The sequence below is a fragment of the Lepidochelys kempii genome, chromosome 4 (assembly GCF_965140265.1).
Source record: "Lepidochelys kempii isolate rLepKem1 chromosome 4, rLepKem1.hap2, whole genome shotgun sequence".
NCBI lineage: Eukaryota > Metazoa > Chordata > Testudines > Cheloniidae > Lepidochelys > Lepidochelys kempii.
Window position 1 is genome coordinate 34,864,141 of NC_133259.1, and position 27,300 is coordinate 34,891,440.

General features: G+C 38.0%; 1 protein-coding gene across 22 annotated transcripts in view; it reads right to left on the reverse strand.

Annotated features, from left to right (window-relative positions):
- CAMK2D (calcium/calmodulin dependent protein kinase II delta) overlaps window positions 1-27,300 on the reverse strand; it is a 271,591-nt gene that overhangs the window by 27,914 nt on the left and 216,377 nt on the right. For 5 of the 22 annotated variants that reach the window (XM_073340953.1, XM_073340950.1, XM_073340952.1 and 2 more), the window contains exons 14-17: window positions 26,173-26,205; window positions 21,645-21,704; window positions 20,009-20,050; window positions 17,255-17,303 (exon numbers count right to left, since the gene is read on the reverse strand). In XM_073340953.1, the coding sequence (XP_073197054.1) occupies window positions 17,255-17,303; window positions 20,009-20,050; window positions 21,645-21,704; window positions 26,173-26,205 (184 nt within the window). The remainder of the gene's footprint in view (window positions 1-17,254; window positions 17,304-20,008; window positions 20,051-21,644; window positions 21,705-26,172; window positions 26,206-27,300) is intronic. The other 17 variants (XM_073340955.1, XM_073340957.1, XM_073340954.1 and 14 more) reach the window with 4 other exon arrangements.

The following is a 27,300-nucleotide window of genomic DNA, read 5'->3' on the forward strand; positions in this document are numbered from 1 at the left end:
GCCTACCTGCTACTGTATTATCACTGTCAATTTATTGGGGTGAAATCATAGCCACACTGAAATCAATGGTAAAACTCCCATTGACTTCAGTGGGGCCATGATTTCGCCCCAGAAATTTATATGATCCTGTGATAACTTGCAAGCTTTTGTTATGTTCCTGCAAATCCTGTGGTGCAAATTCCTGCAACTTGTGCAAGGTCATCATGCTTTTTAATTTTTCAACAGGGTCCACGGTGCATCAAAGGATTAGATACCACAGTATTTTCTGCATCTAAATAAGATGGGGGAGAGGATTTTCTCATACCATAAAAGCCTCCAGTTAATTCAGAATAGCTACTGTTGTGTCTGTGAGTAGCCTTTACTGCTAACAGAGCATAACAATATCATATTAACTCGGCAGGACTGCCTCTTTTGAGCACCTACAGGATTGAGCTTGTTTGTCCCACAAACATAGTAAGTGAGAGATTCTGAGAAGTGCACTAACATGGCTCTAAGAGGCACTATTGGCCACTTTTACCCTTCATGTACACTTGTTGGCGGGTTATCTGAGGGCAGGAGTCATATTGAGAGCTTAACAAAAAGTAAAACCAGGAAAAAATATATGACGAAGATGAACACAGAATATCACAGCTTTGTCTCTAAAATCAGCATATTCCATCAGAATGCCAACTATTTCCCCCCACGTGGTTTAATGTTTTTTATAACTACAGTGTAGTTGAATAATACAAACTGATATGAGAAGCAAATATGAAAATTACATCAGTAAAAGCAATCAGTGGTACATTATGTAAATCATATCAAGTAATGCATAGATTCTTTTTAAAAAGTAACAATTTGTGATGTGCTGTTCTCCAGTTTAATAAATGGAGTTAGGAGGAGGAAATCAGGAATAACTCTGAATCCTGAAGGAATTATTTGCTCATTTCTGTAATGGAAATGACTAGACGTGATGTATTAATGTCTGCAGAATTGATTCAAAGGACCAAACAAGATAAATTGTTTTAACTTGTTGCTCTTCCCTTCTGTCTCCTTGATATTTAAAGGAAAAAGAGGATTTTTAAAAATATCTTTTAATTTCCTATACGAGTAAACAGCAAAAACTTTTTATAATTATATTACATTATGATATTTAAAATTGTATATTATTTTTATTTTGGAATCATACAACACAACAAAATGCATGGAATTAGGAACTGATCACACCAATCCACAAAATAAGTCCTTGTTTATATAAAACAATGCTGTCTACCAAATGACAAGAACACTTTGCATTTATATAGCATCTTTACTCAGAGAACCTCAATTGTTTAACAATTATGGGTATGTGTTACTATTGCCATTTTAAAGGATAGGAAATGGAAGCACAGAGAGTTTAAATGGTTTGTCCAAGGTCACAGAGTGAATCAATATCAGGAATAAATCAAGGTCTCTTGATTTCCAGTCCCCTCCTTTAATCTCCAGTTCATGATGCTGGCACAATAATGATATGGGACATACGGAAGGATTGGGATTGAATGGTTTTCTCCGCTAAGTCTGTCTGCTCTAAAAGTATGGAACAGAAAGCACACCAAAGGGGTAGGGCCTGCAATGTCTTCTTTAATGTCTGATTCAAACCTTAGATGAAAATTTTAGGTTAATTTCCGATAGACTGTATCTGTGTCAATAAACAAAGCTATGTATCGTGGCAATTCCTGTGGGGAGTGATGGGGACTAAAACGGGTAGTTTTAATTTACATGCTGAGACACAGTTCATTTTACACTTCATATTAGCTAATCTTAACCTTATGATCCATACTATAGACCTTAAAATCAATCAAGTAGAAATGTATGAATTCATATTGCTTATAGTGCTGCCTTTTTGTCACTGTTTTGAAAGAAAAGAAAAAGATATTTTGAAGCATGACTGATATGCCACACCAACCCAAACGTCAACAATGACATGATCTACCATACAAAGGAAAGAGCCTGATTCACTGCTGTAGTACTTCAGTTTGACACTACTATAACTTAAATGGAGTTACATTTGCAAAACAACTGTACAAATGCAGAGGTGAACTCAGGTCCTTAAATTTATAAAAATGAATTCACTGGTGCAGACTGAAGGTTCAGAGCAGAAACTCACTGAACTGGAACACGTGTGCTTCCATTTGCCCTTATTTTAATTCAAGATTAGATGCTGGGAAATGACCATATACGACATATACTGTAAACTGAACACTAGCCTAATCACCACCACATTATACTCTTTTATGTCCATACTTTTTTTATGCCACATTTCAGAAGGGAAGATTATGTAGTATAATGGTTGTGATGTTGCACTGCATAATGTTTTGCGGAAATATGCTTATGAGTGTGAATTTAATGTAACTGGAATATGCTTTATACAAAAGGTCTCTTGTAAGGTATCATTACAAAGTTTATAATCTACTGAGTGTGTTCATCCTATTTGTATGAATGTATCATTCTTTTATCTGAAATTAGGAACATGAAGTATAACTCTGAGGTCCTATTGTAATTATGCAAAGTGTCGGCCATTAATGGTGGTTTGAAAGCTTGATGGCTTCCATTGACTAGGACAGTTGGTTGTAAATGGACTGTTTACTTGCAAACCTTCCGGTGAATGTGCGGGCCAGCCCTGGAAGACTGGAGGCTGGGGTCTCACAGGACATGTGAACATGTCATTTGACACTGGAATCCATCTTAAACCTGGTGCTTTTCCATTTAGAAGGAGGGGTGGGGCTGCCAATCATAAGAAAACCCCTAGTTTCCAGCTAAGATGTCTGCAGGAACTAACAAGGACTGTACCAGGGGAAAGGATTGGGCCTGGACTAGGAAGGAGTCTAGTTTGTGAAACAAGCTTATTGGAACATCTCTGAGGGTGAGATTTTACCTGATTCAGTTTCTTAATGTATTAGGCTTGGACTTGTGTGTTTTTGCTTTATTTTGCTTGTGACTTACTTTGTTCTGTCTGTTATTACTTGAAACCACTTAAATCCTACTTTTTATACCTAATAAAATCACTTTTGTTCATTAGAAAACCCAGAGTAAGTGTTTAATACCGGGGGGGAGAAAACAGCTGTGCATATCTCTCTATCAGAGGGTGGACAATTTATCAGTTTACCCTGTATAAGCTTTATACAGAGTAAAATTGACTTATTTGGTTTTGGATCTCATTGGGAGCTAGGTGCTGGAGGCAGGTTACCTGCTGAGCAGTTTTTAGTTAAAATCTGCAGCTTTGGGGTTGTGGACCAGACCTGGGTCTGTGTTGCAGCAGGATAGCATGTCTGGCTCAACAAGGCAGGGTTCTGGAGTCCCAAGCTGGCAGGGGAAATGGGCTCAGAGGTAATTTCATCACTTCAGGTGACAGTCCCAAGGGGTCTCTGTGTCCGAACCCATCACAATGGTCACCCTTAAAGACCTGCAACTGTCTTAGAAAATGCTTTAGATATCTTGACTTTACCCCAGTAACTGTAGTATTCCAGGTATTTCCTACAGTAAGTATAGAATAGGGATTCTCAAACTGGGGGTTGGGACCCCTGAGGGGGTCAAGACGTTATTACATGGGGGGTCACAAGCTGTCAGCCTCCACCCCAAACCCCGCTTTGCATCCAGCATTTATAATTGTGTTAAATATATAATAAAGTGTTTTTAATTTAAAAGGAGGGTCGCACTCAGAGGTTTGCTATGTGAAAGGGGTCACCGGTACAAAAGTTTGAGAACTACTGATTTAGAAAGTACAAATGAATACTACAGATACTGAGATAATTGCAGACACTTAGCTATTTTGTCTGCTGTAATTCTGGAAAGTCCTTAAGGGTAATCAATGTATGTATCTTGAATTATGCAAGACATAAACCCCAGGAACTCTTGAATACACAACTCTGTAGAACCAGCATGTGTTCTCCACAGACTTACAATACTTTACACAAAGCTCAGGACTGGAGACTAACTACCAATCTGATATACTACCATGATGATTAACCATGTTTTTAAGAATCATTGCTCACAACACAAAATGTATTAGTTTAAATCCCTATGTTGGCAATCAGATCAGTTATAGCAGGCTATCATTATGAAATTATTTTGCATACAGCAGATGGCTGTTTAATAGCATTATGCCATTTCTTAAAGAAAATATCTGCTGTCTTATATAAGCACGGTGAGAAGTTTTTTTGTGAGGGGAGAAGGAGTTAGGGAGCTTGTGTGTTTTGTGTTGCTGGGGCGAAAGGAGGAATGGACCGAAGTAGTACAGATTTATTGAGATTGTTAATACTATATCCCTACACACTACAGGTTTCAGAGCAACAGCCGTGTTAGTCTGTATTCGCAAAAAGAAAATGAGTACTTGTGGCACCTTAGAGATTAACCAATTTATTTGAGCATAAGCTTTCGTGAGCTACAGCTCACTTCATCGGATGCATACTGTGGAAAGTGTAGAAGATCTTTTTATATACACACAAAGCATGAAAAAATACCTCCTCCCACCCCACTCTCCTGCTGGTAATAGCTTTTCTAAAGTGATCACTCTCCTTACAATGTGTATGATAATCAAGTTGGGCCATTTCCAGCACAAAGCCAGGTTTTCTCATCCCCCCCCCCACACAAACCCACTCTCCTGCTGGTAATAGCTTATCTAAAGTGACCACTCTCCTTACAATGCGTATGATAATCAAGGTGGGCCATTTCCAGCACAAATCCAGGGTTTAACAAGAACGTCTGGTGGGGGGGGGGTAGGAAAAAACAAGGGGAAATAGGTTACCTTGCATAATGAGACTGGGAGTGGCTAAGTCATTATGCAAGGTAACCTATTTAGGGAGGAAAAAATCACGTTTGTAGTGGTAATGAGAATGGCCCATTTCAAACAGTTGACAAGAAGGTGTGAGTAACAGTAGGGCGAAATAAGTATGGGGGAAACTAGGTTTTGTAATGTAAAAACCTCATTTCCCCCATACACCCTTGTAGCCTAGGTCCAGGAGTTCAAAACATCTCTAACAACTGAAGCCAAGGCAGGTGCTTTAGTGACATTCATAAACATAACAAATAATTAATTTGGTGGGTTATTGCCCGGATGCTGTTCCATCCTGCCCTATGCTGTTCAAGTTGATTTGTACAGCTTTAAAGAGAGGAGCTATACAGGGTATATGCAAAGACCTCAAGACTGATCATTCCATCCATGTCACCAGAAATTCTAATTCACCCTAATTCACATGAAATAATTCTTTTTTTCTTATGTCAGGCTCATCACACAAGTTTTTCCATTCTATTCTTCAACACAGACATTTTGCGCAATGGAATTGGATTTTACCCGGCCTTGAAGACAGATTTCAGGAATGACTTCCTTGGAGCATTAAGCTGCCACACAGATGACCTACTCTTTTCCAGAAATATTAATAGCGATTTACTATAGTAAAATGGTGCTGATTTAACTAAGGAACAAAACAATCAAATGCAAACCCACCCAAACCATAGTATTTTAAACAACAACAAAAATAATGGTTAGTCTAGGCCAGATCGCAAAGGTCTTTTGTCGGACTGTGAGATGGGGGGGCCATCTCAACTGATGGTTTCTCTCAACTTACACAGCACAAAGGAAGGAATGGATTGGAAAGGCTCAGACTCATGCCAGTGACTCTGTGAGTTTACATTTTCCAAGGACTTGGCCGCTGAATTGATGGAAAGAAACACAACATATGAACAAACAAAGATGAAGAGGTAGAGCATGATCAGAATCCTCAGTAGACACTGACAGCAGGAGCGGCTGCTGGGGCACAGCAAAGATGGTGACCAGTGAGATGAAGAAGCAATGGAAGAAGAGGACTGGTGAGCAGAACATAACCTCTCCATGTCACCCTCCTTTTTGAAAGCTGTATGTGGGGCATGGAGATGTGAGGAAAGAAAAAAAGGCCAAAAAAATGGTAATTTAATCACAATCAAATGGATAAAATCTCTGAACACAAAAATAACACTAACAATGCATTTTAGGAAAATGAGGGCTGAGGTCAAGGAAAAAGACAGTGGTATCAACAAATGTCTCTGTTCAGATGCCAGTGCTAAGTGTCAAGCCCTTTAATCAGATACTCTGATATGATGGGTTTGAAAAGAGCCATACTCTTATAGTCTTTGGGTCTTAAAAGACCAGTTTTGGGAAAATAATAAGTAAGCCAAGCAACAAACAATATATAATTCAACCTGCTTAATTTAAATTGGTTTATTCATAGAATTTTAACCCAGAATAAAATGAAGTCAAATAAACAAATCATATGTAAGCATGTGTTTCCTGAATGGATTACATATAAAAGGTACCCACCATATGGACAAATTGAGCAGCACAGATGAACCGGAGTTTATCTGCTTTGAAAATGCCCTAAAGCTCAGCCCTTTTGCCCGTGGGAAATCATCACTCTTACTATTGTTTACATCGATCCATCTTCAGGGACACACCACCATGAGAAATCTAGATATCAAGACCATTTTGTATTCAACAAATCACCTCTCTAAAGCTTAGGTGTATTACTGGCAAAAAAATAAAGAAGGTATTCTACAACATTAGTGAGAAAACATATCTACCATTCTTACACTGGAGAGATGCTATTGATGTGTTTGGGCCTCACAATCTACCTTCATAAAGGAGGAGAAATCCCACAGATATTCCTCTCAGATGCCCTTTACTGTGGATTAAATTTTCAGACTCATCTTCATTTCCACAGCTGCAATTATTTCCAGGTCCCTTTACTACCACTTGGATGTCAACATAGTCTATGGTTACAGCCATGTTCTTAGGTGTCCAAGTGCCCTAAACTGGTAGAAAGGATTTCATGCACAACATTTGTCTCGGTATATATTTTTAAAAGTCTTGTGCTGTACCACTGTCTTATAAAGAAAGTTTCTATTAAAATTCCACTTTTAAAAATACATACCTACAAATGGTACATGGATATGATTTGCTGACCCACATTTACTTGCAGTATTATTTTTAAATGGAAACTATTACATTAAAATGTATGAAAAATGAACTCTTGCTCTGGTTTCACTGCCTCCAAATTACAGAAATACCTCCCTTCCAATACAAAATAATAGCACAAGGCCCTGACACACAACGTTAGAATACGTCCTGCAGGTCTCTGATGAAGTCAAGGAGTAAGAATCTGTGCTTGAAGACAGATTTGTGAAAGCAGAATTCAGGCTGCCTTTTAAAATATTCAAACCTCTTAACTAGCCACAATGCCTATATACATTCACACACGCACATGCACACACATGCTCAGCATAAAAAGAATCGGGCAGGAAAATTTTAAGTCTCACACAGATTCATAGTGCCCACATATCTGTAATGCTGTCTGTAAACACTCAAATCAATAACCTACGAAATAAACAAATTAACTGATGACAAATAAAAAGATTTGTGCACATCAGAAATTGAGTATGTCCCACTGCATTTTGGTTGCTGCTCCATAGGTGTGCAAATGGGTGTGGTAGGGGAAGACCTATGTATATGTGCACAAGAGAAAGCCACAATCCTGCTGCTTGTTCAGTTTGTGCACAATGTAAAAAGAATGGGGGTATGTTAAGTACCTTCAAGCACTTGTAACACCCTAAAGGGGGCATTCCAGGTTAGGAGTGGGTCCAGAACATTTGTACATATGCTGCATCTCTAAAAATAAGCTGGGTGTAACTTCTCTGAGTGCTCTTCCCAGAATCCCTGAAGGCATCCTAACTTCTTCTCTTCTCCACAGGTAGAAAGTTTCCAGCCTTTGCCTCTATTGTGGTCAGCCTCTACAAATCTCTTAAAGTGGCAGTGACTACAAAAGTCACAATATATAAGCAAGATATGCCAGGTTATGGGACCTTGCATAATGCAGAGCTGCTATTCCCCTGACTCATTCTAGCAGTCAGAACAAGTGGGTCCTATCTGCTTTAATCCATGATATAAAATAGTTTGAATATCACTCTGAGGTAGAAGGAACAACGGGCACAGACAGAGGTGCTGCCAGGAGCAACCCTAGGGACAGGCAAACACATAAATGTACTCAAACTGGCTGGAAGTTTATATTTGTTATTTAAATGAATAATAAATAATAATACTACTCCCTATTTTGGATTAAGTTTGTGTACTGTGTTAGGAGCAGGATGGGAGTGGTACTTGTTGAGTCTAATAGGAACTTGTACAGTATTCCTGAACACAGAGATGCTAAACAATGAGAAAAACAACATCAGAAGAGGGTTCCTCAAGTCATTGCTTCCATTCAGGAACTCTTCACAATCTGCCCCAATATATACGTATCTTATCAGGTATTCCACTTGAACACACAAGCAAACTTTTATTGCTGCACTGTAATTAACTGGCCAAATGTTAGAGAGTCCCTCCAGCAGCAATGTTAATGAAACAGGGACATTTCACAATTCTTCATTTTCAATCAACAATTCATCAGCTCCAGCCAGATGAGCTATTCCACATATTTATTCTCCACAAAGTTATTATTAAAATGATATTTTGTATCTCAACAGCCTCAGTGACAATAATATTCTTCATTATCCTTTGGGGCTAGAGGGATAAGTGGGTCCACAAAAGGGTCAATAAAATGTAGGAACCAATAGTGCCTAACAGGGACAACTCTGAGCAAAGGGTGGTGCTGAAGTGGGAATCTGGGGAAGAATTGTGACTCAGAGAGGCACAATGCTTCCTGGAGCTCCCCAACATGCAAAGGGGCTTGTCTCTTCATGGGTACAGCTTCCAGTCTCCCTACACACTCACCTCCTTCCTGCCTACTATGTGGTGTTACACCTGCAAGGGCACAAGGAAGGAGGAGCCTCCAAACTTTGGGCAGGGGAACTCAGGAATAGCAAAGGGGCCTGCCAGTGTCTGTAGGCACAGTCATCTTGTGCTCTCTCCACCTCATGTAATGGAACTGACTGGACTTTGTGTAGACTGTACAAAACAGCAGCATTATTGAGTTGTTTCAGATGTTTATTGTTCTCCCTTGAGAAGACTGCTTTGTGATTCCTGATAACAGTTTTGCAATTAAGGTCATTAACAGGAGTTCTCTTATGTCCTTCCGCCAATTTTCCACTTTTCTCTTTAATTTAACCAGGACACAGAAGATAGGCATCTAGGGCTTGATTTCTATGGGAGCAGGAGCAATGGAGACCTTTCCAATAACAGGACAGCTTAGAAAATAAACAACTGTCAAGCCCTTGCTGCTCTGCCCTACAGTTTTGCTGCTTAGTTTCTATTGCATTTGTTAACTGCTCCGTAGCAGAACCAGGAGCAGGACCACTCTCTCTTCTAACTCAGACATGTATTGTTATTATCTTTCCTATCAGGAAACAGTGAGTATAAACGGTATATAAACCTTTGTTAATTTTGATATTAAACAACCAAATAAACAATCTTAAGAAAAACATTTTTTTTAATTTACGTTCTCTTATAAGCGCACTACTGGATGAGCTAAATTTCAAACAAACTTTTTAGCTAAATTATAAACCCAAGAAAATATGGGCTTACAAATATGGTATTATCTCTAATCATCAACATAGCATTATCTCTAATAGTGCAGAGGCTCAGCTAGAATTAAATTATATAGTTAATATATATATATAATATATAACTGTAGTTGCTAAACTACACAGAATGGTTTGAAGGAGGATATTACGAATAAAAGTAAATTGCACTGCAACTATTTTTCTTCAAATCAATTGCAGATAAACTTAATTGTTCTTCAAACTATTGCTTTCCATTAACTAAAATTATTTTTATTATGCTGTTATTTAAACTGAGAAATTATTGGTTGCTAATATACCTGAAGCATGCTCAAGTCAAGGTAAATCATACACTGAAACTTTGAGAACAGAAGGCAACATCTGTGACTTAATTAAAGTTAGTTCTAGATCATATACTACTAAAAAGCACAATCTACTATTAGATTGTAACTAGCTATGCATGAGTGTGAAACTGAGGGGAAGAGCGCACAGGAAATCTCCTCATTACACCTCGTACAACAAGTGAAAAAATTTACCCAAGTGCAGAGGGCCAGCGTAAGCCCTATGAACCACTAGTCTCTCCAGATGTAGTGGGAAAAGGAGTGGAGAGAACAGTAGGCAGTGTTAACACAGCTGAACAGGCATAAGGAGTACACATGATGAAACCTTTCCAAGATAGTAGCAGGGACCATCCTCCCATGTGTACTCAACAAAGTCCACAATGCCTCATGGTAGGGCAATGTACATCTCTGCCTCTCCTACTGACAGGTTGTGGCTTTACAGTCACAATCTAATATTCAGTGAAACTCTGAGGACATTGGCCTTGGTTTTGATTAGGACTATCACTCCCTTGACAAGTGAGGGGTTAACTGTAACAAATCTCCCAAGATCCCATTTACTGGTACAGCTAGTATCAAGTCATCTGCATTTTAGTCTGAAAAGTCGCTATATGAAAAAGGCACATCTTGTTAGGTTCTACAACTGCTCCATGTGCATGCAGAATCGTATCTGTTGCCTTCAATGACTAACAACTTCTTAGTACTTTGTTTCCTGTGTTTTACTTGCAAAGTCAACACAGCTAAGAAAGAGTGAGCTACTGATTCAGCTAGGAGAGACTGGATTATACTCCTTCTCACACATTATCAGCACAATTGTTTTTAAGTTCCAGTTCTAGCACTAACAAGTTTGTCTTCTTGAAGACAATGATGTTCCACATGCATAATCAATGAGATAATTTTCTTACTGGTGATGTTGCTTGAGAAGGAAATAACCAACCTTGATTTTCAGGCCTACGGTTCATTTTGCAAGGCTGAGAGTTAGAAAAATGCATCTTTTTTATTTGTAAAATGAACATCTTTGGTATTAGAGAGGCAAGGTGGATATTAGAGACCCACTTTGTCTCTCTAATATCCTGTGACCAACACAGCTATAACAACATTGCAGACATATTTGGCATGGAAGTAAATGAGAAATGGAAAATGTGGACGCCATAATATTCTTTTTACAGAATCAAACCACACTTCAAGAAAATTGAGCTAACCTATTCCCACATTAAGTGTTAATTTTGGCTAAAATCTCTAAAAACTCTTCTATTGGAGTATCCACTATAATTCCCATATTCTCTGCAGGTATTATTTTTATCATGACTGCAGCAAAAACAATAGAACTACATGGGCCGGGAGAACAATTTGATAAGTGACATCATGGAAGTGAGAATTTTCCTTTTTTGATCATGCCTTCTGCTGAAGTTCAAAAGTATTTTTATGGCCTTTCACATACTGCACTTTCTTCTGCCAGCTCTTTCCTACATACCTACCATGCCCTCGACACTTGTTGTGTGTGCTACAGACAACTGAAACACCCTGAGACCAACACAGAAAAACATGGGACTTTGTTTTTTATTCACACTTAATGTCATGTGATGACCAACTTGTGTTAGCTGTATTAGCCCAACAACTTTTTTCAGGGATTTCTCTCTTTTGAAAACAGTGAGAGTATCAAAGCAAAATCAAAGCAAAAAAGTACTTAAATACAGTACTACTTCTTTATTTTCAAGTGGACAGTGACACACTAAGCAAAACTACACTGGGAATTTTCTGTAGCTATACTGGTTCCTGAAATAACAGGGCAAAAGGAACTTCTTTACTCTGCATTACATGTCAATAACTAGATTGTTCAGCCATCTCTGACTACTGCATCAAGGGTAGTATGACGTTGCAGTCCATCCTCCAATCTTCTAACTGTGCTCTTCTCCACCACATTCGTGACCATCTGCATCCCTACCACACAATCAGATGGTGAAGATTGCGCTAAGACACTGCACCACAGTCACACTGTGAAGATTGGGCTAAATCAAATGTCTGCATTGTGGCAGCCACTCTGCCTTTTCCTCTCAGCAGTCTGTTAAGTCCATGATCTACATCCAAGGTCGCAAATAAGTAGATGTAAATCAGGGCTTCTGAAGTTTGCCAGCACTCCTGCCTTTCTGTTCCAGAGTAGCTGCCACTCTACAAAGAAATAGCACTTGGCCTTAATGTGCCATTGTTCATCTGAGATTGGCACTGGGCTGGCAGCATGAGACAGAAGTGCATGAATGGCAGGAGGATGTTGTGAAGACAATCATGGCAAGTCAACAGGAAATGCAGGTATAGGTGATTTCTTCTGGAAGTGGGCAGATCTTCTGATAGGAGGTATGGGTTGCTTATTTGCACCTGTTGTCAGATTTGTATTCAGCAGGTTGTTTTCATCCATCATAACCCTCCATGCAGTTTTATGGAAGCTATATGTGCCATCACATATAAATCAGATGTTAAAGTACGTCAAAGACAACCACTAACGATATGAGTGGTTGTGTTCATCTCTGAAACAATGAGATGCATTTGCCAACTTCTGCCCCAAACTGTTGCGTACTGCTCTACTGATGCAAGAATACCAGCCCCAGGACTGAGGTGAGTAAAACATTTGCCTCACTTCCAGGAGGTTCCTGCTAGTCTCTGGATCAAGGCAGTGCAGAAAGTCATCTTTTACTTTACATGTTCTAAATGGGGCTGGTATGTTAGGCTGAGGTCCAATTTGACTCCTAAGTTAGTGACATCTGGCTGGAAAGGGAGTGAATGATCCTCAGCACAAACTGTAAGGGGCTGATTGGCCAGGAAATTATTCAGATGGAGGGTTGCGGCCACCTTCTTAAGACTCACTAAGTGCAAGTCTCCACTGATGGAGCTAAGTAGCCAGAGAGTTCATGTCCTTGCTGAATCACTCTTCAATATTTTGTAGATTACTATCCATGTTGGTAGGTCATAAGTATCTATGGTGACAAGGAGAGGCATTTCCATTTTGAACCACACCATAGGCTTACAGGAAATAGTCTGCAGAACCTTAGTGGTCAGCCCCACATGCTAGACAGTGTTGTTTGCAGTTGACAAGTCTGCCAGAATGTGTTAGGTGACTGACTTGATCTTAGGTGCACCATTTGTCAGGCTTTAGGTTTTAGGCAGTCAGGCCTGGTGGTTGGAGTGGTGGTCGAGGACAGGTACCAAGAGTCAAAGCTGGATGCAGATTCAGGATAGGGCTGAGGGCAATGCTTAAACCAGGATCCGGGGATAGGCCATGGATAAGAACTGGGGTCAGAGTCTGTAGATAAGCCAAATCAGGATGATAGTGGAATCCAGATGCGGGTCGAAGCGGGGCTGGAGTCAGTCCAACGGTCTGGGAGGGAGAAGGCGGATGCATGGCTGGAGCAGGTCAGAAACAGGGCTGGAGCAAGGTTGGAATAGGGTACAGACAAGTCTGAAGTGTGCTGGAACAAGGCTTGGGCAAGACTGAGGCAGAAACAGGGATAGGATTGAAGGCACGCTTGAACCTCAGGGCGCCTGTAACACTGTGAGGCAGCAGGAGAATTCCTAGCTGAGCGGTGCTGTTGCACAGATTAAGGCTGTGTCTACACTGCCACTTTCAGCGCTAAAACTTTAGTTGTTCAGGGGTGTGAAAAAACACCCCCGAGCGACAAAAGTTTTAGTGCTGAAAAGCGTCAGTACAGACAGCGCTTTATTGCCGGGAGCCTGGCTCCTGGCGATAAAGCTACTACCGTTGGTTCAGGGTGCTTTTTTGTTTTTTTTTGTTTTTTTTAAATTGCTGGGAGAGTTCTCCCCCGGTGATAAAGTGTGTCTACACTCCCCAGGTCACAGTGCTGCCTTGGCAGCACTGCTGCGGCCGCGCTGTAAAGTGGGCAGTGTAGACATACCCTAACTTGCAGTGAGAGGGAAACACCTGTGCCTTGGGGGTAATTTGACCTAGGCCCTGCTCAGGGATAGGCATGCCTGAGCAATGAGTCACTGCAGGCTTGGCTTTGAGGGATAAGTCAGTGTAGCTGAGTTGCCCCAGCATGCCCCTAAAATGAGTCACTGAAGGCTCTGTTGAAGGGGTGAGTTTTTGTAGCTGAGTGAACAGCCCTGGTCTGTCTACAGGTTTGCCTGACATTCTCCTTGCGTGAAGTCAGCCTGAACAAAGAGCAGTTGTGGCCTGATAACCTCACTGATGTGCATCAGAATCAGTCTCTCTCAGAATCATAAGCTTGTATGTAACACAACAGAAAGAGATGTGTCGATAGCTCTTAAAATCTTCCAGTGGTTTTTCCTGGTCTTGGAATGCCTATGATCTTTGCCCCGTGCCACATTTTTGGGATGCAGTTGTCCTGGAATCATCAATTAAGGAACTTGAACAGCAAGCTTTTGGGCCTAGGTGAAGAAGGAACTCATGTGAGTATTATCCAGGCTTCTGGGGGACTGCCTTCTTGTGACATCCCCATGAATAGTGCACAGCAAAATGAAAGTCAATGAAGTGTTGAACACAGGCAAAGAGCAAAATGAACTGCATTTTAATGCACACATTTTGAGTCTGAAAAGGTTTCTTCAAGTGTCAACTTGTTCAGTGGAACTAACACAGCAGGGTATACTTATGAATATGATTTTGAGCTTCTACAGCATCTGTGGTTAATTCTGAATAGTTTATTTTCCCCCACCCACATTATATTAATAGCAAATATCCATACTACAGTAGCATCCAAAAGCTCCAGTTGGGATTGGAGTCCTGTTGTGCTGACTGCTGTACAAACACACTAGAGAAAATCCCTGCTCTAAAGGTTTACAATCCTAAACATATCTAATGGCTCATTTACCTGTAAATAACTACAATAAATGGATCCAAAGCACCTGCAGGAAATAATGGAAGCATTTACATTGCCACAGTGTTCTAAATATTTTCCAAATTTATTCATTTTTTTATAGTAATGGGGAATCAAAGGAACTGCAGCAACAGTCCACCATGCATCAAAAAACAAAAACACCCCAACCTTATCTTACTGCAAATAGCAATGCTTTCTAAAATTACATTTCATTAAATTAAATTTCAATTAAATTTGAGAAGAAATTCTAAATCTCAATTTTCCACTCTCTGCTGCTTTGGAGGAAAAAGCAATGCATGGTTTGTTGGAACTAACCAGTATTTTTCAGAGAAATTTGTTTAGCTGTCTTTCAAAGCAGAGAATGTGAAATATTTAGCTACATTAATATGTGGATGAAAGCTTGCAAACTGGCTTATTTTTGAATTTGCACAAAGTTACATAGAGCTATTTAATTGTGATCATCTCCAGTGCCTGATTTTGAAATGTCAAGGTTAACTGGCTGTTTAAAAATAGTTTCCCCATTATTCTTTTGCTTAGTAATTGGGAACAAAAATATTATTATTAATGAGATTATGCTGCAAAAGATGTGATGGTACACTGTGCTGGGTGTTTTTCTGATAGCCTTTTACTTAAATAAAAGAAAAAAATTAAATAAAGGTTTGACTGCTTCATTGCCCATTTGTTTATTAGGCCTGTCTGATGAGGCTTTCGGTAATACCTGTTTGAAAGGAACTGGGCTGGTGAGTTCATAGTCACATGAACTTCCAGGGACCAAAATACCTTGGAATCACCTGGTAAGTGTCAAATATTTCATGGGACTTGTAGAGGAGTAGTTATATAATAGCACCACACACATTCTCTGGGATTTACTTAGAAATTTTGGAATGTGTGAACTGAGTGTTGGTGGTAGGAAGGAGAAGTAAACAGGGAGTTCTAAAGGATAGGACAAGAAGCATCCTTAAACTTGGATAGTTCCATCTGCTTTGCACAGCGGGTGGTAACTCACTGAGTTCAGCCTAATATATTCAGGTAACTGTGAATGCTGGATAGTTCCAATTACATTTTTAAGGAAGGTGTGTTTTGAATCCAGATAAAATAGTTTTTCCCAAAGGTTGGAGCACCTGGAGGGGTGGGGGCACTGGGTACAGATGGACCTGTCATCATCCTCTTTTTTTATAACTAAGTTTTTCTCTGGAGACTACATAGGTTTTTCTATCTGTCTGTTTGAAATAAATGATCTTGTTGAAGTGATAATATACCAAACCATACAAACACTGCTTAGCAGGAGAACATTGTTACTTGAATCCTGGGATAAGGTTTTATAACACACAAAATAAAAGTGAAACAGAAGCTATACACCTCATTAAGCAAAATAACTCTGTCTAAAAAAGACAATATATAGGATATCACCAGGTTACTGATGTTCATTTGAATGCCAGCTCATAAACAATGGAATGTCCTACTAAAGAATTATCTTATCTTGCATTTCTTATTACATTTCTGACTTGGAAATACTCATGAGTCCTAAACCATTACATTATCAGTCCCTTACTCTGGCAACATCAATTACCTTATCAGACAAGGATACTGCCTGCTCCATTATCCAGAAATAAAATAACAGTTGACTAAACACGATTTGAGCAACTGCATCCACTGAATCAGTTTCATATTCTAAAATGTTCTCTCACGGTCTTGTAGCTATTGAAAACTCCAGCACTTTAATAGTGACACCCACAGACATAACACTTCTGGAATAATACAGTGCAAAACCAGCCCAACACTCTAATGGTTAATTAACTGAGAAATCTCTCTTTTTCTTAGTACTTCACCTCTTATTTTTCAACATGTCCCTTCTTATTCCTGTTTCTGTTTTGTGAATCCACTATAACTAAAATTTTGTACTTAAAGCTAAAAACCAATGTCTTATATGAAACATATAATACACAAGCTGAATACACTGGTTTTAAACCCACAAAATGTTATTAAAATAAGAATGAATAATGTCACAGCATAGAATTTAAAAAAGAAAAAAAACCTTAAAAAATAATCAAAAAGATTGCAAAGTTAAGAAGGTTATTGTGCAGAAAATCAAAAAGAAAAGAAAAAGGTGACTGAGGTTAAGACAATTATAGGGCCAGAATACAACAGAAGCACAAAAAAACACTGGCATCTGAACAGAAATGTTTTATAAATGCTGATCTGAAAAAATGCATTAAAAACACATGAAATAAAGCAAGCAAACAAAAAAATTCAAAGTACCATATACAAAATGAAATTTAAAATAATATTAAATGTCATTAGTTTTTAAATCTACACCTACTACTGCCATAATTATAATTTTAAATGACAAACTTCCTTAATTGTAAAATACTACAGAAACGGTACATGTAAAATTTAGTCTATCGAAGTCAGATTATCCAAGTCAGAACTTAACATATAGAACTTCAGCAATGAACATAATTTTCAAAAATAATTGTATGTTCTCCTTGGATTACTTAGGAACTCCCTCCATCTGACAGATCAACAAAAGTTAATAAAACCTACTGAAATATATGCATGTAGCCATGGTTTTGCCTTTCCAACTGTCAATCATACCTTTCACATCTTCGTCTTCAATAGTCGTATTGGAACTTTCTGTTGACTCCTGTTAAGAAGTAAATACAAGTGAAATGCATAAAGTGACCCAGCATATTATTCATGCACCTATGAAAATTACACTTGGTATTGTACAGATCATGCAAAGCCTTGAAGCAGGCTATGTGGATGTAATTCACAAACAAATGGCCACAGGGATTGAGATGTTTGTACCTGAAACTAAATGTCAATTTTCATCCATTTCAAAAGAGAACATTTTTATTAAAGGTATTTCTGGCTGTCCAGTTTTTGAATGTCACACAGATGTATGGGGAAATAAATATCTTCATGAAAATGAGTTAACTTGTTGGGTTTTTTTACATTCTACTAGACAGAGTATGTCTGAACTGTTATATGAATTACGTCAGCCAAATATTAGAACTCACCATTTTAAGCTTCGTGAATATCAACTGTGTAAAATAAGTCATTCCATTTGAGCTTTTAAGTATAAAGTAAGCAGAATGTTGTATTTCACAATTTAAAGCACTTCTTCTGCTCATATAAGAACTCATGCAATAAACTGAAAGGCTCCCCTTGATTTCAATAAGAATTGAATCAAATCCATGATTGCATTTTTATACTCTCCTTGTGCTAAAAAATTTGAAAGAGAGAGCAAGTTACTGGAGAGGCCCACAACAATGCTCCTAGATAATCTAAGATATCTTTGAAGAAATATTCTTTAACCAACCAGCCACACAGAGGAATGACTTGTCCATCAGACAGTTGTATTGAAATCTTTGCAATGTTAAAAGGCAAGGCTCTTATCACAATTTTTATAAGATATTAGAAATGTGAAAAATTAGGGAGCACACTTCAAAGGACAATGTCAAAGGCAGTAGGCAAAAAATTTGACCTACTCTTTTTCTCCTAATTTTTTTTTTTTGCAGAAGATATACTTTTTATGATTTTTAAAAATAAATGCTTTGTTGCAAATAAAAAAAAAAAGAAAAAGAAAAAGTCAGAAGCAAAATACTCAAGAGTAAAAATATCCATAACAAGCCAGTTTACCTCTGAGACAGAAGGGAAAAACATAAGATTTATTTCAAGCTTCCGAAGGGTTACTATCCACATTAATTAAATAAAAATTCCAAAATACCCTGACAGTGTCCTTTTGTCTACTACAATTTCACAAGACAAGTCAAAGAAAAGTTTCAGAATGGTTAATGCATTATTCAAATGTAAAAGAACAAAATTATATGCAGCAATAAATCAACTACACTAATCAATCCACACATACAAACCAAGCTTAATAAACCATCATGCTTTTCCTATTGTGAATGGTATTAGACTATTCACTCCACATAAGGGACATACCATGCTCTATCATATATAGTACCTAGAAGAAAATAAAAACCACACACATACAAGCAGGAAACGTCATGCACAAGCTCACAAGAGAGATGTGGCCAGTAATATGGAAGCATCCACTCCAGTTGTCATGCTAAAATATTTGTTTTTTTAGATAATGAAATTTAACAGTAACTTTCCCCATAAGTAGTTTTCCTGTCCATGTTATAACTTTTTGGGACATAAAATATCTAAATTGCTATGAATATATAATAATGTCAAGTAGATGTAGTCATGCCAAAGAGCTCCAGTGTTTTGTTTTTTTGTTTCCCTTTGCTGGGCTTTAGTAAAGATTTGACTAAAATTAAAATGCTGGCGGTACACTGCCTATTAATAAAACATGGGAGATGAAATATGGACCATGGGTGCAGAGAGTAGTTGGTACAGTAGTGAAATGAACATCACAACTTATTCTTACCCACAAACTATAAAATAAATAATCAAACGAAGAAGCGAGATGACTACAATATGCACAATTAACACTTTTTCCATGCTTGTGAAATGCCTGCATCTGATATTTTCCACTCAGACTCTATCCTTTGCAAATACAGTATTGAGCGACCACAAGTAATTACACTAGATAAATGTAACAATCCTTTGGAAACTTTAAATTCTCAGCACACACATTAAAATCTGTTTAAATAAGTGAAATCTGCATATGAAAACTCGGAACATGAATCACAAACAACAATATTCCCTAGCCCCTTTCAAGTCCACATAGGGAGAAAAAATTACCACACATTATAGAAACCAGACATCAAACACAACCATCACAGCACACAGAAGAAAATAAATGAGAAAAATCAAACCAAGATTTATGAATTCAAAAGAGCTTCTTGCCACTTCAAGTGTTAGCTTCTTTTCAAACTGCAAGATGATGTTATGGAATAAGTCAAAAGTTCCATGCAGAAGACATGTCACAGTATGATGCATAAGCATGCTGAGAAACAGCTGATGGAAAGAGCTCAAAATATGCCTTCATCTTGTGTATGAAGCTTTCACTAGAATCGTAAAAATAACCTTACTATACTCTGTGTCTGAATACAATGTTCCTTTATTTTTCTGAGAACTGAAAGTTCTTCCCTGAAGCAAGAGATGTACAACACACCATAAACCTGGTTCCTCAGGGTGCTGAGCGCCCTCACCGCCTACAGACATCCACAGGAGCTGAGGGAGCCAGCAGCCAGGCAGAAAGCATTCAGTGGGAACAAGCCACAGATGAATTAGGCCCAAGAGGCACCAGGTGCAACAGATACAGGAATGAGATTTTCCTTGCTAAGCTCTGGGTAATGGGCACATTCTGGCTTAGAATAGTGGATGAAATGTGCACTTTGGAGAAGCAAGATGGAGCTAATTCTTTCTGAATACCTTATTTCCATCAGGGTTGTGGATTACTGTAGTTTGGGGCTCCTGAGTGAGAACAAAATAAAGAGAAAAACAGTTCTCATTGGTAAATACATTCACATTAGTGTGAGGGAGCGCGAGAAGAGCCAGCAGACAAATGCTAAACAGTGACAAGAGCTAAAGCAAATGTTAACTGCTGCCAAAAGATGAAACAATGTCTCTAATAAAGATTCTTCGACTGGCAACCCAGCAAGGGAGGTTACCTCACCTACTGCAGCGGCATGCAAAGACCTTATTCATGATCAACACACACACAGGGCTTTGAAGCTCTGGGGAGGTCAGCTGAAGAGGCACTCTGTTTCACAATGTCTCATATCAGATACATTGTCCCTTTTTGTCTGACCCTGCTTTAGCTCAAAAATGGTGAACTATTTTAATTAAAAAAATACTGTATGCTTATTACTAAAGCAAAAATGAACACAAATCAAAATAAAGATGGGCTGAACAGATTCTGAAAGATTTGCATACCTCTAAACACAAACGGTGTTTGGATGTACAGGGGTTATTTCCAGTCTGTTGCCCATTTGAACAGCATAGATACCAATTATGATGGAAGTTCTTGATGCCATTTCAAAGGTTAACTCCCCTCTTGCTTCCCTTAAAATGTCAGTTAGCTGGCCCAGAACAAGCTGCAGCAAGTGTAGCTTTTTAACGTACTCACAGAGGCCTGGGAACCTGATGGAGTTGAGGACTCATGTACATACCATGAAACCTTTAAACTACTGCTCTGAAATGACTTGACTTAATGCAGGCTTCCATGGGAGCTGCACATGCAAATCTATGGCAGAATTTGTCCTTATGTTTATATTAAAGAGCAGAAGCATTTCTTCAGAGCTATGTACCAAAATACATGAGAAGTAATACTGCTTAAATTTAGGTAATTAAATAGCAGCATTTGTGTTCGTAAGCCTTCCTCCATCTTAAGAAATGTGACTTAATAACAGAAGCAAGATTCTGACATAGAATTTTCATGTACGCTGTCCTACTGTTTAGTAATATTCCCCTAGCAGAACTTATTACAGAGTAATGCTTACTGTAGATTTAAAGTGGCACTATTCAAAAAGCTTTATAGGACTAAGGTGCCTTTTGATACCAGTAAGTGAAGCCTTGCAAAGTCCTGCTGGGTTGTCAGAGAATAGGGGGAATGAAAATCTGAATAAGGTCTATATTGTTGTTGCCTAGCAATAGTCCTGTTAGCTCTCCTTGATATCAAAACTTGTGTTAAGGCAAAAGAAAAGATAACAGGTACAATTTAAAAAATAAGTCAGCACTTAAAAGCATGGAAACAACCATCAGGTGAAGAGCTAAGGGCAACATCAAGCGCATTCTATTCACTTTCTTACACGGCATGCAAAAAATTAAACTATCGCTACTAATGCTACTACACCACCACATCCAGCTTTTGTGTCACGTTTTCTATTTATAAAAATGTTGCTTCACAATGGACTTCCTCACAAAAAGAAAACAAAAAGTACAAACAACAAGAAAGAGAAAAAAATTTATAAAGCAAACAAAGAATAAAAGCAAAAACAAACAAAAAAACCCAAAGAAAACAGTAAAGAACTTAAAGATAGGGTGAAAAGGAAGATTCCAGGTATACCAGCGCCGGGGTAGGAATATTTTCTTTGGGGCTGGTTACCACGTTGGTTTTGTTGTTTATCTGTAGGTATGCAGAAAATAGAAATAGACAAGCCTTAGAATTCTTGGTAGCTAGCATATCTATATCTCTCTATATAGAATATCTATATACAGATATAGATAGGGAAATAAAGAATCACAGAAAGGTCAACTTATGAACTTGAAAAAAACACTGACAACAGATTTGATAACTGGCTATAGCTTCTCCCAAAGACGCTAGTGACAGTATTTTGGACTTGTTCAAGGAAGTCCTATATAGAGCATAGGCAGTTTCAGCTCTGACACATAAATGAATGAAGAATTTTTTAATAGTGGCTACAACCAAATAATAGGAATTCACAATTAATATGGATTTTAGAAAGAAAATGCCTGTATTTCCATTGTGATTTATTTGCCAGTTTAGATCATGCAACAGTGTTAAGTAATATACCATCATTTCACTTTATTTCTAGGAGGGTGTCACTAGGTTAAACGTCATTTTGTTTTTCACGGAAGGAAGCTTCAGTGGTTCAAATTTATGTGTCATTTACACCTATATAAATCTGTAATTGGTAACTCGAGATTTATATGGGTGTCATTGAGGTCAGAATATGTACAGGTACATTCACTTTGAGATTTTTTTCAAACAAGCGTTTAGTATTTCAAATGAAAAACGTATATGTTTCGTTTTCATTTAATGAAATAAACTAATTTGCTTGTTTTGAAAAACCTTTCCAATCTGGCTGAACCTGCAGTAATACCTTTCGTTTACTGTACATTGGCCTTTCAGTCCACAGAACCCAAATTAAGAGTGTAACTTCCTGTACTGTAGCTTCTCAACATTACTACTTTTGGCCCTGATCCTGCAAAGTTATCTATGGGAGTAGTCTCAATGACTACAAAAACGCAAGTCTTTGAAGAACTGGGCTTTTATTTGTTTAAAAAATATTATTCTCTCTTTAAGTAAGACTTTAGCAATTAATTTAAATTTCTCTGATTCTTATACCCATTTTTAAAACCCACCTTCCATAACTAAACCAGGTAAATATCACTGTGGTTGTAAAACTGGAAAGATTTTAAAAATCAAGCCCCAAATAAAGTTTTCATACCCACTGGAAAGCTGGTTTCAATTATAACGAAAGCTTGTTGGACTCTGATGCTGTCAAACTATTTTCAATTAAAATTACTAGGATTTTTTAAAAATATTTTTGACCAGTTCTACTTATAACAGCAGCAGGTCAAAGAAGCAAAATGTAAGGTGGGCTGTCTGCACACAGGGTTGGCATCATTTCTACCCATCAGTGGTATAGAATCTCTACAGCTCTGCTGTGTTAGTACTCTGGTACTGAAAATGTAAACATTACATGGGAAAGAAATGCAATAATGCAAATTCAGACTTCTCTTCTTTCACTGATGGACATTTTGTCAATATTAAAGTAAAATTAACTACCACATTTAAAAACCAAAAGTCAAGCCCTTTGTGTCAGTCAGGCTGTTGATATTTTTTATATAAAAGCCTTTAGGAAATCTAAATGTTGAAGACCTGAATAATATTTACCAGAGTGTGTAATGACATATATTGGCCTAGCCCTAGCCTAATGGTTTAAGCACTGGACTGAGAGCCAGGAATTTCCGAGTTCTAATTTGAGCTCATCAATTCCTCCATGGCCTTAGGTAAATCACTTAACCTCTTTGTGAGATGGGGATAATGATATTTAGGTCATGTCTACACTTCAGATTTTCCCCAATTCTACCTCTTCACTGGTGCAATCCCTAGTACAGACTGATAAAGCTGCTGAGTAAGCTTTATCTGGGCAAATGTGCCCTAGGGGCGAAATCATGACCCCACTGAAATCAACGGAAGCTGCTGTAGCATTGATTTTAATTGTGCCAGGATTTCACCTGAGATGTTTGCATTGGTGGCTGCCCATCAGTTGCTGGAATCAGAGCAAATCTGAAGCATAGCCAATGTCTTAGTTAGGACATGTCTAGACTGGGGAACTCTGTTCTACTGTAACTACATCCATGTAGTTAAGATGATGGAAATCCCTAACACGGACACATTGCTCTGGTGCAAAATGGGCTTGCACTGGATTTCAATTTATCCTCTAAGATATTGAAAGACACATGCCAAGCAGGGCAGTGTATCTACGTTAGGGACAATCTCGGCCAGCACTTAACTACCTTACAGGGGTTTAGTAAGGAACAATTAATGATAGAAAATGTACTACCTGCATTCCTTACTCAGGGAAAAAAACCCACTGAATTCAAGGAAATGTTATTTTTTTAAAATAAGACTACATAGATTATGGGAACAACAACAATACAGACAACCATGGACAATCATATTCTTTTTCTCTTGTAACAAGAGAAAAATCACTCTCCCAAGTTTTACAACTAAAAATGAATATTCATTAACAGTTTGGCCATCAAGAGAGAAGTATTCAAAGAGCAAAAGAAAGAAGAAATGAACACATACAAAGCATATATGAGAGAGGGAATGAAAGTTTCAACAGACTTCTTACAGTCCTAATCAGCAACATCAGAAATCAAACAACACACCATAGAAGTGCTTGTCATGGAACATGTAACAGACAAAGGATAACCAAATTTCAGAGAGAATTTTGCCTGAGTAAGGAGAGCAGCATTGAGCCCACACTCCCCTCGTCAAAATCCTATAAAAAATAAACAACAACATTCATTCCACTACCATCAAGAACTAAAGAATATATACTCAAACTTATTAATGGTACATCAAGAATACAGAATTTACATTAGTACAAATGAAAAAGAGAATATATTGCATAGTCAAGTTATTTCGTCGGTATGAGCACAGCTTGGCTAAATACTTCCAAACTTAAAGAAAAATGGTAGGTTTTAAATCACATTTACTGCGTTTATTTTAACAGAAAGGGGAAACTATTAAAAACAAATTCAGCATTTTCATACCAAATGATTAAGTGATTATGGAAAATTATTCTAAATTGGTGTACTTCTATTTGTTGTCAGGAAGGAAAACTTTTTCTACTAAAATTGTGGTTGCTGTGAAACAGCTTTTAACTTTATAGCATCTCTTTCTCTCTCTCTCTCAGAGCAAACAGTTGGGCAGTGCCACACTGTCCTAAGTATTAATGTTTTTTATATATTTTATAAAAATTGTACAAAACTGTCTCTCGGGATCTAAATCCTCCAAGCATCCTATGTAGTGTTTCAGCAGACTAAGAGCTGGCACGTGGTGTGTTTGGGATGCTGAAAATATCCCAACATATCTGGTAAATGGCCTGTACTTTTGTATTAAAATGAACTGTTCTCTTGCATGAAACACTGAATCCAGCTAGATGATATAGGCCATTTACCAGACAGGTATTTTCAAGGGGAGGTCTGCTTGCCCGTGACAGAGTGACCAGTTGGAGAAAGTGGAACATTTGCTCTGCTCTACCTGGATCAGCAGTACAGAGGCATGGTGAAGTGTCACCGTTGAGTAAGCTGCCTTGCCAGGATCACCACCATCATCCCAGAATTCAGGATCAATGCCAGTTAAACAGGAGGATGGTCACTGCCTGCCTGAGGACCCTGGTGCTGGGGGAAGGGAGTCTATGTATTGGTTCTCAAATGGGGGATCTGAGTTAGAGGTTGAGAAGGTCTTGGACTAGGAATGGGACTGGTTGGGGGTCTGGAGAAGAGAAGGAAGGCGGCATGTCTGCTGTGGCCTGTGGTTGTAGCTTGACATCCTGATGTGAGTCAAATGACACTAAGACGCTTAGAAAAACCTTATTATTTGATTCTAAAAGTACAACATCCCCAAAAAGAAAATAAACAGCCATCCTTCCATTTGTTATTTGATTTCAAGGGATAATAAAAATATACAAAGCGGGGTTTTGAAAATCACCTTAAAATGTCCTAAATACTGGATATCTGCTCAGTTATAGCTGGAATCAATAAAAGTGGATCTTGCAGTGAATTTATTTATTTATTTATTTTTTACAGAGGGGGCAGCAGGAGTACAGAGGTGTCTCTTAATGGATTCCTGATGTTGAACCGTATTCATACTATATGGTAAAAGCTCTAGCGATTTCCCAAGTATTGAAATTTTTAATTTTTTTTAAGTTTCTATGTAAGTAACTACACAGAGGGTAATGTCTCCATTACACTTATTATTATCCATTTATTATTTTAATGTTATTAGTTTTTAATACAAGGAGATTAAGAAATTAATAGAAGACTGTTTAAACGAATACTTTTTTTTTTAAGTGTACTAAAGACAGCTGCATTGGCCAATGTTACATCTACTTTTTTGTATTTATATTTCTATAGCTAAAAATCTTGCTTTAAAGAATTGCGGAACAATTCATTACAGATGGCACGTAGCACTTCTTGGTTTAGAAGTCACAAGTTTTCATGTTAAAGGTCTTGTAGCTTCTCAAGTTATGTTAACAGATTAAATGCATTTATTTGATTTCTAAGTGTGAATGTTTCACAGGAGGAAAAATCTGGCAGATAAAGATCCTCACCATCATTTGAACACTCGAACTGGACTTCCTTTTCTGAATTGACCAGTCAGAGAGAAAAGGAAAAGAAGAAAATGTGACTGGTTGGATTGAAAATATCAATGCATGGAGTACAGCATATTTTTGTTTTCAAAAAGACAGCATAAGCTGCGGTAGAGAAGGAAATACTTTTTTTGTGCGGGGAAGTTTCTACATGAGAAAAATGCTGAAAACAAAGACTCCCACGCAGGTAAACATTTCCCCCCTTGCTTCACATAACTGAGCAGGAAAATGGTAAAAAACTGAAATATCCTGAAAACCGGAAGTATGAGATCCCAACGAGTGTAATATTAGCAAACCATTGACGAAAATTCTCAGCAACGTTGCTATCAAAATGGAGATACAGCAGATGCCATTACAAACCTGTAGGAAGAATGGTATTTATAAAAATACTAGCCTGACCCGAACACATAAAATTCCCGCATTCCACAAAGACGTGTTAAGGAATCTGTATTGCAATGACCGAATAATACAGAATGATGTGCTTCTTCATCCTCTTTAAGATGCCCATTATTTGACTTTGGGTAACATTCAGGTTAGAGTATACTGAATTCATTTTAAGAGCCTTAACATTTTTAAGTGTGAAAGAATACGTGTGCGAGAATAAGTAAAGAACAAATCTGCTGTGAACTGAGTATTTCAGTAAGTAGCACTCTGTTAAAGAAAAGAAAGTTTAAGCAGAAAACTAAAATTCAGGTCAAAGACGCTCCTGAGAAAGAGGCAGAACTGAGAAGAGAAGAAACTTTGCATTATCTACGGAAAGCTGGGGTGCTTTATTTAGTCTTCAGGAATCTCTGAGAAAAAGAAATACAACATTTTTCAATGCTCAGTGATTTTTTTCCTGGCTATTTTTCAAAGTATCTGTTTAGAATATTCATTTGTGAAGCATCTCTCCTCCTGCGGGACCTGGTGATATGAAAATAGGAACTCTAAATAATCTATGAAAGTTGCCAGAATGTTCCCATTCTTACCAAGGTCTATTAGCCAGGATGAGCTTATTCAGTGAAATCTTAAACACCCGGACTTCTGCCAAACACACCAAGTACACCTGGTGGAATGTACCTCATGTGGGGCTTCTAGTAAGCTTCTGAC